We start from the raw sequence: 17,015 nt of genomic DNA on the forward strand, positions 1-17,015 counted from the left end.
ATAAAGGCTGAAAGCTTTTCCTATAAGATCAAGAACAAGACAGTTGTCCCCACTCTCAATACTCCTATTCACCATACTACCAGCAGTCCTAGTCAGAGCAATTAGGCAAGAAAAGTAAATAAAAGGCATCCAAATCAGGGGCGTCTGGGTGGCTCAGTCAGTTAAGCATCTGACTCCTGATCTCAGCTCAGGTCTTGATCTTGGGTCATGAATTCAAGTCTTGCATTGGGCTCCACACTGGGCGTGAAGCCTACTTTAACAACAACAACAACAACAACAACAACAACAACAAAAACCAAAGGGCATCCAAATCAGAAAGAAAGTAGTAAAATTATCTGTTTGCTGATGTCATGATCTTCTATATATAAAAATCCTAAATAAATAAACTTAAAAAAATACCAAAGACTCCAAAAACTGAGGCACCTGTCTGGGTCAGTCTGCAGAGCATGCAACTCTTGATCTCAAGGCCATGAGTTCGAGACCCACACTCAGGACAGAGTTTACTAAAAACAAACAAACAAAGAGCCTCTAAAACTGTTAGAACTCATAAGCAAATTCAGTAAATTTTCAAGATACAAAATCAACATATGAAATTCAGTCGCATTTCTATACACTAACAATGAACTATCTGAAAAAGAAACATGCAATTCCATTTAACATTAAAAACAATAAAATACTGCAAAACAAATTTAACCAAGGAAGTGAAAGATATATACACCAGAACTACAAGACATTGATAAAAAAAAAAATAGAAGAAGACACAAATAAATGGAAAGCTATCTCGTGTTCACGGATTGGAAGAGTTAATATTATTAAAATGTTCATGCTACCCAAAGCCATCTGTAGACCTGTTGGTCCAATGTAGATGTAGATGCATCCTTATCAAGTTTCTGGTGAAGATGTGGAAAAGCAGGAACTCTCATTCATTGCTGGTGGGAATGCAAATTGTACTGCCACTTTGGAAGACAGTTTGGCAGACTCACATAAATACTCTAGGGGTACCTGGGTGGCTCAGTCAGTTAAGCATCCAACTCTTGATTTCATCAGGCTCTGTGCTGTCAGCACAGAACCTGCTTGGGATTCTCTCCTCTCTCTGCCCCTCCCCACCCTGGCTCATGCTCTCTCTCAAAATAAATAAACACTTAAAAAAATAAATAATCCAGCAATCACACACTTTGGTATTTACCCAAAGGAGTTGAAAACATGTCCACACAAAAACCTGCACATGGATGTTTATAGCAGTTTTATTCATAATTTCCCAAACTTGGAAACAACCAAAAATGTCCTTCAGCAGAGAAATGTATATATAAATTGGTAAGTCCAGACAATGGAGTATTATTCAGTGCTAAAAAAAGAAATGAGCTGCCAAGCCATGAAAAGACATGGAGGAACCCTAAATGGACAGTACTGGGAGTGAAAGAAGCCAATCTGAAAAGACTACATACAGTATGATTCCAACTATATGACATTTGGAAAAGGCAAACTATGGATTCAGGGATTACAGAAATGTTCTACAGAGATATGTTACACTTTGTCCTGCAGGGCCTGTGGGTATCATCAATCCTAGACCAATTTTTTAAATCATTTCTGGGGCGCCTGGGTGGCTCAATCAGTTAAGCATCCAACTTTGGCTCAGGTCATGATCTCAGGGCTTGTGAGTTTGAGCCCCGCATCGGGCTCTGTACTGACCGTTCAGAGCCTGGAGCCTCTTCAGATTCTGTGTCTTTCTTTCTCTCTCTCTGCCCCTCCCCTGCTCACACTCTGTCTCTCTCTGTCTCTCAAAAGTAAATAAACATTAAAAAAATTAAATCAATCAATCGATCTATCAATCATTTCTTTGCTTGGGATGCTAATCCCGAGGAGATGGAATGGAATTCTGACCCTCTTCTCATCTTTACATGTATATCAGAGATTAAGTATTCTTAGGTTAACTTTGTGACTCAACGATGACATCAAGGACCCAAAAATTTCCATCTTTCCACTCTGCTGTCCATCTATAATATTCTTTACCATGGTCGTAAGATGGCTGAAGCAGACATAGCGCTGCCTAGAGAAGAGGAAGGGGAGTTTCTTTCCATGCATCCCTTGCTATTAGGGAAGAGGACTTTTCTCAGAGTCCCTTTGCAGTCTTTCCCCCAGGTCCCATTGGCCAGGAATGGGTAACCTGCCTATATCCTATCCATGAGAGAGACAGGAAGAGTGAATCTGAGCATTTTCCAGTCTCTGTACTGGGAGGTGAGCTCAGTTGTGACAAAAGAACAAGTAAGAGGAGGAAATGGCTTTTTGGTAGGCCACACATCCAAACATTTCTGTGAGTGTGAACTTGGAGAAAAGATATTTTGTCACTAATTCAATTCACCATATTGGTTGAATTCAGTATTACTTTTTCTTTTTTTTTAATATTTATTTTTGAGAGAGAGAGAGCACACAGGGGATGGGCAGAAAGAGAGGGGGACAGAGGACTGAAGAGGCTCCCTGCTGACAGCAGACAGCCCAGGGCTCAACCTCACAAACCATGGGATCATGACCTGAGCGGAAGTCAGCCATTTAACCAACTGAGCCACCCAGGCACCCCAAATTCAGTATTACTTTTATAAAGAGAATGAAATAGGGCTAATTAAAAAAAAATCTTTCCCAGGAATCCAAACCATTTTAACTAACCTCCTGGCAATAACCTCTAGCAAGAAACCAAATCTATTTAGAAAGCCCAACTTATTTGTGCAATAAGGAAAAAGCAAAATGTTGAGGCTTTTAAAACATTTTTACCTTTAATCCCTTCTATGACCCAATGAGATAAATGCCAGTACCCTCATTTTACAGATAAGGAAACTGAAGCCTAGAGAATGGAGTTGACTCACTCAAAGTCACACAGCCTGGAAACCCAGCCGAGCAGGTCTGCCTGGCTCTAAAGTCCATCCGTACACTCTTCTTTGGGCCATTCTTCCTCTTGCCTCCCCATCCCAGTTATTTGTTAAGGATCAGATCTGAAGATCAGGAAAGCAATTTCCTTGACTTCAACTGGGCCTAAGACATTCATCTTGAAGTCAGAAACAATCAGAGTCGGGCATGCTATTAAGTAATCCACCAGACAGGTCCTTGATTAGCAACAGAAGTGAAATTCTGCCAGACTATCTCTGGGGATACCACTTAGTAATACTAATTTGAGGGTAAAAATTAATCTGGCTGGAGAGTTAATTCCCTCTTTGATTCGAGCAGCTGTCCTAAGAGAGATGTCCACTGAGGTACTCAGCTTCCTGGTCCAGATTTTCTGCAGATGAGATTCCAGAAGAGCCAAACTTTCCCACAGCACCTAAACTGCTCTTCACTGGCACTCCAGTCACTGATGTACTGTTTACCCTCTGCCTTCCCTGCAAGGTTGCGAACAGCAAAGCTCAAGGATCTCCCCCAACTTGCCCACCACTAACTTCCAGGCCCTGCACAATTCCTGGTACACAGTAGCACTCTGTACAAGCTTATGCAATTAGTTGATTAAAAAATCATGGAAAACACGAGCATTCAGTTATCTCCAAATTAAGTTGAACTGTTTGTACTCAGGGTTTGCAAAACTCGTAATGGTAAGGTTACAGCCTTTGAGGGAACCTGCCTCTGTGGTACCTGCTAGTCTTTAAAGATTTTCTGGGAGCAGTCACTGTTGCTCCCTGTCTTTCCTATGCCCCAGATCAGAAGTTGTGGCCCAGGCACTGTTCCCTTGTCCTAGACTTCAGGCTTCCTTCCTCGTAGCCCTCTCCCGGGTGACGACAAAAGCCTCCTAGATAGCAGTATTTCCTTAAAACCAGGAAAGAGGGACCCTTGCTCTTGGTCCATGTTTTATGGATATGATATATGGAGCATATATATCACAAACATACATTAAACTTGGGTAAAGAACACACAGACCCTTCTGTTATTGACGAGCTGGTGCTTAGTCCTAGAACTGTTCAGCCTATAATCCTACACATCCACTCTCATGACTCAGGGCAAGTTCGTCCATAACTCTGAAGAAAAAAAATACCACATTCAGATGGTTTTCAGTAGCTTGTGCCACTGCTTACATTCAAAACAGACAGTTTCTGATCGTAGGGAGGATTTGAGTGGTGGAATCATTTGGATAAGAGAGAAGACAAATCAATTAGTTTGTCAAATTCTTCCCCTTGTCTGAGCATGAACGTAATAGATTCTCGCATGGCAAAACACTGTACCGCACAGTCGACCATAACTTGCTGCTTTCTGTGTTCCTTTCTCTGGTTCCGAAAGTGCTCAGAAATTACTTCTATATTCACAAGAGTTGCACATGGTATCTGAGAAACATTTTGCAGTACTGACAATTTTATTACTCTTAATTTTACATGCATGTTTGTCTAGATGTAACGTGAACGACATGTGATACCGATTCTCCACACAGGCAATGAGACAGACCCTGGTATTGCAACCAGGGTCGCAAATTATGTTACTTTAACAAATTTTCAAACAGTAATTTCAGATTTCTTCAAATGATTTTGATTAAAGTTTTTTTTAATGCTTATTTATTTTGAGAGAGAGAGAGAGAGAGAGAGAGAGAGAGAGAGAGAGATAGCAGGGTGGGGCAGAGAGAGAGGGAGACAGAGAATTCCAAGCAGGCTCCGCGCTGACAGCACAGAGCCCAAAGCGGGACTCGAACTCAAGAAAGCGTGAGATCATGACATGATCGGAGCCGAAATCGAGATGTGGATGCTTAAACAACTGAACCACCCAGGTGCCCTTGATTTTAAAATTTAGCTTTCACTTAGTATAATTATATTTTGCCTTATAACTTTAACAATTTTGCATATTTTAGGAGAAAAAGAACTTTTGAGAAAGCATACATGAAAAATTAAAATTTTTAATTATAATATTTTACATTTGCCTAAATTATATTTTGGATGAAAATAACTCAAATTTCATGTATTTTGAATAAATCTTTAACCCTATAATTGGGCTCCTGTCAATAGGACACATTACATGAAAAACCTGACAGAATTATTAGTGATATTTCTGAATGGACAGAAAGAAAAAAAATTACTAGAATCGATACAAAATTATTTATCTTTTTTATTTAAAAAGTTTTTAATGTTTATTTATTTTTGAGAGAGAGAAAGACAGACAGAGCACAAGCAGGGAAGGGGCAGAGAAAGAGGGAGACACAGAATCCAAAGCAGGCTCCAAGTTCTGAGCTGTCAGCACAGAGCACAACATGGGGCTTGAACTCATGAACTCTGAGCTCACAACCTGAGCCAAAGTCAGATGCTTAACCGACTGAGCCACCCAGGTGCCCCCCAGAATTATTTATAAATTATGTATCATTTTATTATTCTATGAACAAAACACTTATACAATTCACAATAATTAAATCCAGCCATCTTCAATATTGTGCTTTCAGTCATATAAATTGGCTTTATACACATTTTTCAATTTTGACATTACGAAGGTATAGTGTCAAGGTAGGAGGACAGAACATGTTTCATTAAACAGTTTCCCTACCTGATTTAACTGTTAAGTATTTATACACATGGTACAGGGTCCTCCATTGATACTCTTGTCCCAGGTTCTGCACATGTTCTGGGTAAAGCTTCTAGCGGGTTTTTCTGCTTTCACCCTCACTCCAAATCCATTCTCCACATGGAAGCCAGACCATAATTGTTCCAAACAGGTAGAGTCCATGTCACCCCCCGAACCACCCCCCCTCCCCCCGCTGGAACCTCTCCAGCAGCTCCTCCTTGTCCTTTAAATAAATTCTGAATTCCCAGCTTAAGCCTCCAAGCCCACCCTTTCATGAGCTGACCGTTCCCATCTCTCCTACCACTGATCAGCCCTTCTCACCCTCAGCCTTGCCTCTCCAGCTCCCAAAACATCCCTTCTCCTTCTCAAACACAGTAAGTTCACTTCTGCCTCAGGATCTTTTCTCTGGCTGTTTCTCCACCCAGAAGGATCTTCACAGATCTTCATGCAGCTCATTCTTTCTCATTATTTAGGTCTCAGTTCAAAAGTTGCCTCCCTCCTGGGGGGTCTGACTGGCTCAGTGGTACAGGGTGCAGACTCTTGATCTCAGAGTCCTCAGAGTTAAGCCCCATGTTGGGCGTGGAGCCTACAATAAACAAACAAGCAAACAAACAATAAAGTAAAATAAAGTAAAATAAAATAAAATAAAATAATAAAAAGTTGCCCCCTTAGAAAGGCTTTGATTTTTTTTCTTCCCACGTGTACTGAGCAATTACTGTGTGCCTGGCACTGTACCAGGTGCTCTATAGGTAAGCCATTCAAATCTTCCAGCAACGTTATGAGGCAGGTGCTTTATTAGCTCAGAGAGATCAAGTGACTTGCTCAAGGTCACACAGCTGAGAATTGGTGGTGCTGGGATTTGAACCCAGGCTCCTGAGCCCCATTCTTTTTTTTTTTTTTAATTTTTTAAAAACGTTTTATTTTATTTTTGAGAGAGACAGAGTGTGAGTCGGGGAGGGGCAGAGAGAGAGGGAGGCACAGAATCAGAAGCAGGCACCAGACTCTGAGCTGTCAGCACAGAGCCCAACGCAGGGCTCGAACTCACAAACCGTGAGATCATGACCTGAACTGAAGTTGGTCGCTCAACCGACTGAGCCACCCAGGCACCCCAAAATCTTTACTTATTTAAGTCATCTCTACAACCAATATAGGGCTCAAACTCACGATCCTGAAATCAAGAGTTGCACGCTCCTCTGATTGAGCCCCCAGGTGCCCCTAAACAGATCATCTTTTACAAACCTCTCCCAAATAAAATTCTAAATGAAGTTGTTATAGTTGTTGTTGTTGTTGTTGTTTACCTTGAACTAACTTTGAGAATTTCAGAGGGTCTCTGGAACATCTCAAAAAAGATCTGTTCTCCCTCCCTATAAAAAGGGAAATGTTAATAATGCTTATTTGGTTTATTAAATTTTGTTTATTAATAATGCCTATTTGGTTTATTAAATAACAAAGTAAGCATGCCAAATAGGAAGTGATGTTTAATCTTCTTAGTTTATATTTGTATGGGTATGTTATTAACATAAGTGTTCCAGAACTTGTATAAAATTCCTAAAAATCTGATAGGCCCTGGTTTAATGTTACCAGTTATAATTTCAAGTTTCATCTTAAAATGTTTTGTGTCATAGAAACTGATGTGGTTTTGGAGTGCTGGTGGGGGTCTGGATCTGACGGCCAAAAAAAGAATTTTTGAGATGTCTTTGGTGCAAAAAGGTGATTTTATTAAAGCAGGGGGACAGGACCCATGGACAGAAAGAACTGCACTGGGGTTGTGAGGAGTGACTGATTATATACTATGGATTTGGGGGAGGTCAAGGCAAAAGGGAAGTTTTTGAAAGGACTTCCATATGCAAGAGCTTTAGGAGCTAAAGAGGGCTCCTAAGATACTGGAGGCCTAGCTATTGTCAAGCTAAGGTTGTTTTTCCCTTTAGCAAAGCATTAAGACAGTAGGGAGTTCCTGGAGAAGTGTTACACTCAGCCTGCCTCAAGTATTTTTCAATGGGCTGCAGGTTATAAAGAAATTTAATTTTATTTACATTTTCTTCTTGCCTTTGGTTCCTACATCACTATGGAGGGAAGGGTGATGTTAGGCTGATGCTATGGGTTTCTGGAGGTTAGGCTATTGATAAGATTGCCTTTGTCTCGTAATTTACTAAGACATATGTAAACTGATGGAGACTCAGGTCCTGCATGACTGATCTCTATGAGTTAACTGTTTGTTTTTCCGTTTCCTTTGTTCTTGGGCAGACAGGAATGCCTGAGGATCATCACACATATCCCATAGCAGGGAACAGTTACTAGCTTGTGCTTTGCCCTCAGCTTGCCTTTGGCTCCCTCACCAGAAATAACCAAATTTCCTTGTTGATTCCATCATAATAAAGAATGATCAGGGGCGCCTGGGTGGCTCAGTCGGCTAAGCGTCTGACTTCAGCTCAGGTCATGATCTCACAGTTCATGAGTTTAAGCCCCATGTCAGGCTCTGTGCTGAAAGCTCAGAGCCTGGATCCTGCTTTGGATTCTGTGTCTCCCTTCTCTGCCCCTCCCCTGCTCACACTCTATCTGTCTCTCTCAAAAATGAATAAACTTAAAAAAAGAATCTTCAGATCTTTAAGCACGGATATTTTTAAGTCTTTTGTCATTTGGACTCTAATGCTTTTGCAGAAGTGAGATTCATGGAAAGGACCCCACCAAGTATTCTTGACCATTGACACCACTGCCAAATTATTGTTAGAAATAAGCCCATCGACCCAATCAAAGGAGGGATGCAAAGACTCAGAGCACAGTGAAGTGAGGTTTTAATCAATGTTCTTGCAAGAGCGGTGTCTGGTGGATAGGCACACTCAGGGAAGTTACAGCAGACAATTTATTTCCTAGTATGCAAGTCCCTCCTCTGGTTCATTATTGGCTGATACTACAGAGGTTTACAGCCTTACCCAGATGTCACCTATGCCCATGTAAGGCAAAAAGCTGTATGATTGGAATAAATGTATATTCCCTGAGGTGATGCAGAGACTCCTCCCTTTGTTCTTTCGCAGATGCCCATTGCAAAGCCAACAAAAATAAGCCCATGAAACAGAGAGGGGGAAAAGGACCAGGAGGTGAAGTGTCTAAGGGCTTGGGACTTCATTGTGGTGGGTGGGGTTTATACATATTTCCAATAGGTTGTAAACCTACTAGTAACTAGACAGCACAGTTTTTATTTGGTATTTCTGAAAGCTAATCATCTCTCTTACTTCTCACAGGTATCAAAAGTTGGGTGCATACTTCACAACTGAAGAAGGCCACATCTGACATTTGGTCCTGTGTGAATGCTAAAGACCTCAAAATCAAATTGACTAGGAGGAGAAGTAGCTGAAATCAAGGTAGACTGCTTTCTCCCAAGAAGTTAGATTGATGAGGGAGCATAAGGTAAGCTGACCTCCTTCCCCCACCCCAGGGGGGGATAGTGTGGCATTTCTCAGGCACTCCTGGCTGCCCTAAAGCTAAGAGAAGGAGAAGACAAATGATTAACTGATAAGAGATCACAGTCAAACAGGACCTGACCCTCCATCAGTCTTAGTATATTATGAGAAAAAGGCAATCTTACCAATAGCCTAACTTCCAGAAACCCATAGACTCAGTTTCCTGGAGTCCCAACATTACCCTCCCCTTCATAGTGATGTGAGGAACAAAGGCAAGAAGGAAATGGTAGGTGAAATTAAATTACTTTATAACCTGTAGCCCATTGACAAGTACTTGAGACAGGCAGAGAATAACATTTTTCTAGGAACTCCAAGTCCATAGTATATATAATCAGTCACTCCTCATAACCCCAGTGCGGCTCTTTCTACCCATGGGTCCTGACCCCACGCTTTAATAATATCACCTTTTTGCACCAAAGACATCTCAAGAATTCTTTCTTGGCCGTCAGCTCTGGCCCCCCACCACTCCAAAACTGCATCAGGATCTAAGACATTTCTTTCCATTCCTCCTTCCCTTTCTGACCATTCTTTTCCTAATTCTTACAGTATAAAGGTCTTTATTATGGTGTCTGTCTTGGATCAGATGGCTCCCCCAAATGTAGGGCAACAATCAGGTGGAAGTTGGTTGTACTGGTCATGAAAGGATTAACTCAAGGCAAAACAAAGGAGATAAAAGTTTATTGAATACACCACAAGGAAGCATCAGGTAGGACAGCAGAGGAGAGACTGTCTACAATGAGACAGTGGGTGGGGATTGTTTTTAAAGGAGGAAGGTGAGGAGGTCTGGTGATCTATGTAATTTTCCCATTTTTGTTTAACTGTGTCTGGTAGTAAGTAGCCCATTGCGTAGTTAGGGTCTATGGATCTTTTGAAGTGGGTCCTCTGATGGGCCAGTCTGTACTCAGCCAGGGGGTCACCGTGGGCCATTTCTACATTCCGGTTTTCAAGTCTGTTTGCCTAAAAGCAGCCTCTACATTTTGATTCTTTTCTTCACCTTTTACCTTCTCCTGGCCTGTAAAGACACTGCCACTGTGCACACATCTCAGGCCATTATAAAGGAAGGTAAATCAATTGTTGGATTTGCTATGCTGCTGGTAATCCTATATAGTTCTTTCTGCTTGTGACAAACTTCTTCCTGATTTCCAACGCCTCAGTTTCTCCGCAACAATGTTGCTAGATAAACACCTCTGGGGAAGTGGAGACATGTGAAATAGACAAAATACGTAAACAAGTCAACTGGCTTAAATAAGTATCTTCAGGGGTGCCTGGGTGGCTCAGTCAGTTAAGTGTCGGACTCTTCATCTTGGCTCAGGTCATGATCTTGCAGTTCGTGGGTTCGGGCCCTGCATTGGGTCTCACATTGGGTTCTGTGCTGATGGTGTGGAGCCTGCTTGGGATTCTCTCTCTCCCTCTTCTCTGCCCCTACCCTTGTCTCTCTCAAAATAAATAAATAAATTTAAAAATTAAAAAAAAAAAGAAGTATCCTCAATATTCTAGCTGCTTTGGATCATGAATATTGTTTGGCTGGTAATAATTACTATTGTCTCCCTACACGCTACATTCTCTCAAAGTTTTAAATGCATGTGTGCAGCCATTGGTCATCCACCAAATGATCTCTCTCCAACTGGAATGACAACAGAGAACAGAAGGATGAAACCAGTTCCAAGAATACAATCCTGACATCATCTCTTGTGTATATTATACTGAGACCTGTAGAGACAATGGTAACTAAGAGTCACACTAATACTGATTTTTTTTTTAAGTCAAACCATTCAAGGGAATGATCAAAAAAGGGGAAGGGGGAATCAATTTTTAGGCCCAAGGTACAGTCATTCCTGCCTGGGGTACCAGGTTAACAAACTGAAACTCAGATAACTTTCATGTCCCTGTAAATACTCTGCTTGACCAGAAACACATTAGATTTAGTCAATCCCCAAATGCCAAGCCTGAAAGAGGACTTCAACTCTCTCCATTTTGACTTCAAACTTTCTAATTGATTAAATTCTTCTTTCCAGCTTATTACACAACTCAAGCAAAAGACCCTGCAGACAAAGTATCCACTTATGGGAACCAAAACTACCTCCTGAAGCAATAAGGAGTACCCTGAGCCAGCCAGATCCCATGGCAATGCTTGACCACACCTTTACTGCCTTAGGTACCCACCGAACTTTGTCCCACATTTTCCTTATATAAACCTGGAAATACTTTCAGCACTTCGAGAGTCTTTGAGATCTTTGAGATGCTAGTCCGCTGTCTTCCCCTCAATGAAATAAATTCCTCTCTTGTTTCACCACTACTCATTGCTCTGCCTTTAGATTTTGTCAGCAGTGAGTGGATAAACCTGGTCTGTTTAGGACCCCCAGAGACAGGTGCCCTTGCATCCCTGTGCCCCGGCTACCAGCCAACTCTGGGCTCTATACTTCCTTCCTTCTTTCTTATTTATTTTCTATTTTTTCTCTTCCTTGTTACTTATTCTTTATCCTATAAAGTCTTCCTGCCTCCTGCCTCATTTTGCAGTTTTCTGGACCTTGGGAACAGAGACTACAGCTTCATGAGGTACTAAATACAGTTTGTATTACCGGTTAAAAAGAAACAATAAGCCCCCAAATGGAGTCAGTTTTGCTTAGCATCATCAAGACTTAAAGCCTAACCTAGTTGGAATTTAAGCTTCTCCCAGGGGTGGAATTTTGAACCAATTATTCGGCAATTTCCTAGTCAGCACTAGTGAGGTAATCTGCACGATAAGACCCTTTGTCTTCCCCTAAGGAAAGGTAAACTTGGCTGAAATGTTCCACTCTTTTAACTTCCTTGCCCCATCTTCCTTCTGACTATAAAATCCTTCCATTTTGTACAGTTCCCCTGAGCGCCTTTCTACTTGCTACCTGGTATGCTGCCAGGTTCATGAATGGTTGAATAACGCCAAATTTACTTCGTTGAATTTTGTTTTTTTAACACACCTAAGTTGTCTTTTTTAAAAAATCATTTTTTGGGGACGCCTGGGTGACTGGGTCGGTTGGGCTTCCGACTTTGGCTGGGGTCATGATTTCACAGCTCGTGGGATTGGTCCCCACATCGGGCTCTGTGCTGACAGCTCAGAGCCTGGAGCCTGCTTGGGATTCTGTGCCTCCCTCTCTCCCTGCCCCTCCCCCATTCACATTCTGTCTGTGTCTCTCAAAAATGAATAAACGTTAAAAAAATAAAAAAAATAAAAAATCAATTTTTAAAAATTTTTAAATGTTTATTTTTGAGAGAGAGACAAAGTGTGAGCAGGAGAGGGGCAGAGAGAGAGAGAGGGGGGCACAGAATCTGAAGAAGGCTCCAGGCTCTGAGGTGTCAGCAGCCCAATGATGCAGGGCTTGAACCTGCGAACCACGAAATCATGACCTGAGCTGAAGTCAGACACTTAACCCACTGAGCCACCCAGATGCCCCCTCAAAAAAAAATCATTTTGTAACAGTGATAATCTGTTAGAGATGAATACTATGTATAGTATAGTATAATCTCTGTATAGAGATGAACTATTCACCCATGAAGTAATGAGATTTGCTACAAAATTATTCTACTGAATGAGGAAAGATTGATTAAGCAATCGTTTGGTTTATGTTGATTATTGCTGAAACTGACGAATGAATACATGAGGGGGTCATTATACTATTCTCGCCACTTCTTTGAATGTTTCAAATATTCCATTAACAAAAAAAGAAAAAAGAATATGGTGCTTTTCAATTATAGAATTTTAACACAGTTATGACTCCCGTTTCCTTTGATAAAATGGGTTGACTATAGGAGCATTATAATCACAGGGACGTTTTGAGGAGCAGTGCAAAAAGAAGTGCCTTATGAAATGCTGTTTTATTATTACTTACTATTATTACTATGATTGCCAACACTAACCAGTTGCCTTCAAGCGTTCCCTCTTCCTCTTCCTGCAATGGTTTATTCCAGTCTTCCTCTTCTTTCCCATAGTTCCTTCCTCCTCGTTCCCGTACTAACACCCCTCCCGCAGCCTCGGTGGTTTAGCCCGGCTTCCCCAGGGGAAACCCCGAGGGGCGGAGCAAGAGGGATCTACGAGTTGCCCCGGCTACCTCTCCCTAGACCACTTGGATCGCTCCGCATTTGGAGGTGGGCCGGTAATCACGGGGCAGGGCGCGAGTCCCGGGCTCGGATTGGCCAGGGCCGAAGTAAACATCCGGCAGGGTGGGGCGGGGCCGGAAGTGGAAAGGGAAGGCGGTGGCTGAGGCTGTTCGGGAGGTTTCGGAGTTGGTGCCTCCAGGTGCCATGGGCAGGGCTGAGGCGCGCTGAGGGGTCGTGGGGTGCTGAAGGGGAAGCAGGGCTGGGCCATGGCCGGCGCTAGGGCAGCCGCTGCCGCCTCAGCGGGGCCCTCGGCTTCTTCGGGCAACCCGCCGCCTCAGGAGCCAGGGCTCGGGGAGCTGCTGGAGGAATTCTCCCGGACTCAGTACCGGGCCAAGGACTGTAGCGGGACGGGCGGCTCAAAGGTGAGTTCCAAGGTGTGATAAGCACAAAAAGAAGTTCCTAGGTTTGAGAAGTTACAGACGGAAAGGCTGAGGTCAGGGATCAGAGGAAGGAGAGCGGGAAGTTCCCGGGATCTGGACCTGGAGAGTAAGGGTCGGGTTTAAAAACCGGAAAAGAAGGAACTGGTCACACAATAAGCCAAGAAAGGACGTCCTTTGGTTTGAAACAAGGGGTTTGGAGGTCAGAGCTGAGGGATCATGTTCAGAGATTAGAGAGGGGAAGGTGAGGAGGGTTGTTCCCGTGTATCAGATGTGGGTACAAAAGCCCCCAGGTTTAAATGGTCTAGAGGATTTCTCCTGGTCAGAGGTCAGAGTGGAACCGAGACAAGAACCGGGTGTGTTGCTTCCTTATACAGGCTTAGCGTGACTTTAGACTTAAGCTCATCCCTTTCCTTCCCCTAGCAGGAAAACAGCCCACACTGTCTCTATTCCTTTATCAGAAGCCAGTCTCAGTTCCTCTTTTTTCTCCCCTTGGGATTCCCTTTAGTCTCCTTATTGGCAGATCTGGAAGGCATCCAGTCTAGTAAGGCCATTCCCATCCTAGGTACTGTTTGACAGTCAAACAGGAATCTTGGGAATCCTCCTCTTATTCCCCACGTGCTGTTGGTAAGTTTAATATCAGGCTTTCTAGTGGGTTCTGTTCCATTCTGAGCCATGGAACTTAGGGAACCGCTGGAGCATACTGCACTTGGCATCATTCTATTCTCTGGAGTAACCTAGGGGAGACTTCAGTAATGATGGGACTTCCCCACTCTCCAAACAACAAAGTGTTTTTCAGAGCTTAGCCTGAGGACCACCTGTTTCAGCATTCTTTGTTTGTTTTTAACTTTATTTATTTTGAGAGAGAGCATGCAAATGAGGGTAGGGGCAGAGAGAGAGAGAATCCCAAGCAGGCTCTACACTGTCAGCACAGAGCTGCATGCGGGGCTCAAACCTACGAACCATGAGATCATGACCTGAACTGAAGTCGGACATTTAACTGACAACCGCCCAGGTGTCCCTGTTTGTTTTTTTTAATTGTTTTCATTTGGATAAATAAACTTTGGTCTGTGAGTTATTTTTTACTTTATTTTCTTAAAGTTTATTTATTTTTGAGAGAGAAAGTTGAGTGCGAGCACGAGTGGGAGAGGAGCACAGAAGGAGCGAGAGAGAATCCCAAGCAGGCTCCATGCTGTCAGCACAGAGCTGGATGTGGGACTTTATCCACGACCCTGGGATCATTACCTGAGCCAAAATCAAGAGTCGGACACTTAACTGAGCCACCCAGGTGCCCCTTTTAGCATTGTTAAAAATAAAGGTTCCTTGCTCCCATCTATTTCTACTGAGTCAGAATTTCTGAGGGTGGCAACTTGGAATTTACATTTTTAAATAGGTTTCATCATGATCCTCATGTATCTTAAAATTTGAGAATTCCTCATCTAAGCCACTGTGAGTTTTTTCCTCTTCCATCTTATACCCCTGAAGATTAGAGTGGTTATGAATTAGACCTGACTGTCACGACATCTGGCCTTAAAGCCTCTCCAAGATTCCTGATCTCTTGTTGACTTCTCAAGATATTACATGTCTTATGCCTTTTTTCTAGTGGACCTTTCCCCAAACTAAACAAGAACAGTTTTAAGAGAAGCTCTTCCTTCTATTTGACAAATAAAATAGAGTGTAGGGAGATAGCCTTGTGTGTAGCTTTTACTCATTACAACAACTAGAATGTCTAGGTACTTGTCTGTGGCTGTAGAATGGGGAATAATCTGGAGCCAAGGGAAGAAAATGGATTAGTGCTAAAGTAACCTAGAACAAGAGTTCTTTATATTTTATGGATTGTGGACCCCCTTGAAAATCTCATGAAAACTGTAATCCTTTCCTTGGAATGCTTAACAGTTTCACTGCAACACTGAGGGGCTTAGAGACCCTCCCAAAGCATACTGCATATAGATTAATGAAATACACATCAGGGCCTGTGTCCCAGCAAAGTGTCTCTTCCAGGCATTGAATAATAATCACTGAGGCACATGTCATTCCCAGTGACCTGTCCAGGTCACGAACTGTCTAATTCTCATACTCAGAATCCCAGAATATTCTTTATGCTCAGGTGTCCTCCTCTGTGCAGGTTGAGCGCATTGAGAAGAGATGTCTGGAGCTGTTTGGCCGAGACTACTGTTACAGTGTGATCCAAAATGTGAATGGGGATATCTGTGGCCACTACCCCCAGCACATCGTGTTCCTGGAGTATGAAAGTTCTGAGAAGGAGAAAGACACGTGAGCATCATGTAACTAGAGTGTGCCTGTCTGGGGAGGCTCTGACAGCTCATCCACTGAGTCAGGAAGTTTGCGACTGGGTGGGGAGCTGGGCGGGGTAGACTCCCTTTCCTCAGGTTTGAAGCCTTCTTGGTGTCTTTGGTTCATTCAGGGTTTGATAAGTTAGACTGACAAAGTAGTATGGCATAGAGTGAGTGGTTGCAAGTCACAGTAGTGGACTATTTCTCCCCTACCTAGCGCTCACTGACTTAAGACAGCTTATTTCACACCTCACCTTTCTGAACCCTAGTATCCTTTTTTTAAGAGAGTATGGGTGGGAGGTATGCTGTGTCAAAGTTCTTAAGAGCACTTAACCATATGTAGAGCTTACGAGCCTGAAGTCTGTAGTCAGACTGCTTGAGTTACACACTGGCTGTATAACTATCTTGAGCAAATTATTTAATCTTTTTGTCTCTTCATTTTCTCATCGGCAAGTCTCTGCCTCTGTTTAGAAAGTGGCTAGTGCAATCCCTGATGATAAGTGGGGCTATTACAAGCCTGACGTATTTATTGTAAGAATCAGAAATAAGAGCTACTGTTCACTGAGGCCCTACCAAGGCCTGAGTGCTTTCTGTGGGGTAACAACAGGTGAAACAAAAACAGATATATAAGGCACCTGCCACAGGATACAACCTGTAGGCTGTTTGACACTAATAAATAATCACAGCCTGGAGGCTCCAGGAAATGCTTTATGTTGATCTCTAAGTTTGTTCCCCTAGTTTCCGTGCTTGCTGCTGATTTTAAGAGAATCCAGGAACTGTTGTTCACAGGATCTGTGAAAGCACGGCCCTGTAGGTGCGATATTATGATGAATGCTACAGTAGAGTCATGCTGTGCAGTGTGGCAGGCCCTCGCTATTCAATGTGTCCCTTCAGTGCACCCAGGAACTGGCTGGAGACTCTGAATCTTTGGCCCCAGAGCCACTGAATCAATGAGATGCCCTAGTGATTTGGATGCACATTAAAGTTTGAGAAGTGCTTCTGCAGACAAACCAGGGAGAATGGTTAATTCTGCCTGGAATGTGTGTGTTTGGGAAGACCCCATGGTAGAGAGCCTCTTCAGCTGGAATTAGAAGGATGAGTCGCAGTCCTGACAAGTCCTAAAGGACCACTTTTTATATGGTCTTGATCCTCAGGCCAAGGAGTGTGGACTTGTGGGTGTTAGTGGTTTTTATTATGTTAGTATCCCCTAAAATCATAGATTTTGGGGCCCCTGAATC

At 42.8% G+C, this 17,015-nt stretch overlaps 1 protein-coding gene across 6 annotated transcripts in view; it reads left to right on the forward strand.

Moving 5' to 3' along the window:
• The first annotated feature begins 13,187 nt into the window (after window positions 1-13,187).
• The window catches only part of MTMR14 (myotubularin related protein 14), a 44,798-nt gene continuing 40,970 nt past the window's right edge, over window positions 13,188-17,015 (forward strand). For 4 of the 6 annotated variants that reach the window (XM_030307325.1, XM_030307321.1, XM_030307323.1 and 1 more), the window contains exons 1-2: window positions 13,190-13,468; window positions 15,609-15,757. In XM_030307325.1, coding sequence (XP_030163185.1) covers window positions 13,313-13,468; window positions 15,609-15,757 — 305 coding nt within the window. In that variant the 5' untranslated portion in view covers window positions 13,190-13,312. Of the gene's footprint in view, window positions 13,469-15,608; window positions 15,758-17,015 lie in introns of all 6 variants that reach the window. The other 2 variants (XM_030307320.2, XM_030307322.1) reach the window with 2 other exon arrangements.

Source organism: Lynx canadensis, chromosome A2 (assembly GCF_007474595.2).
Source record: "Lynx canadensis isolate LIC74 chromosome A2, mLynCan4.pri.v2, whole genome shotgun sequence".
In the NCBI taxonomy this organism is placed as follows: domain Eukaryota; kingdom Metazoa; phylum Chordata; class Mammalia; order Carnivora; family Felidae; genus Lynx; species Lynx canadensis.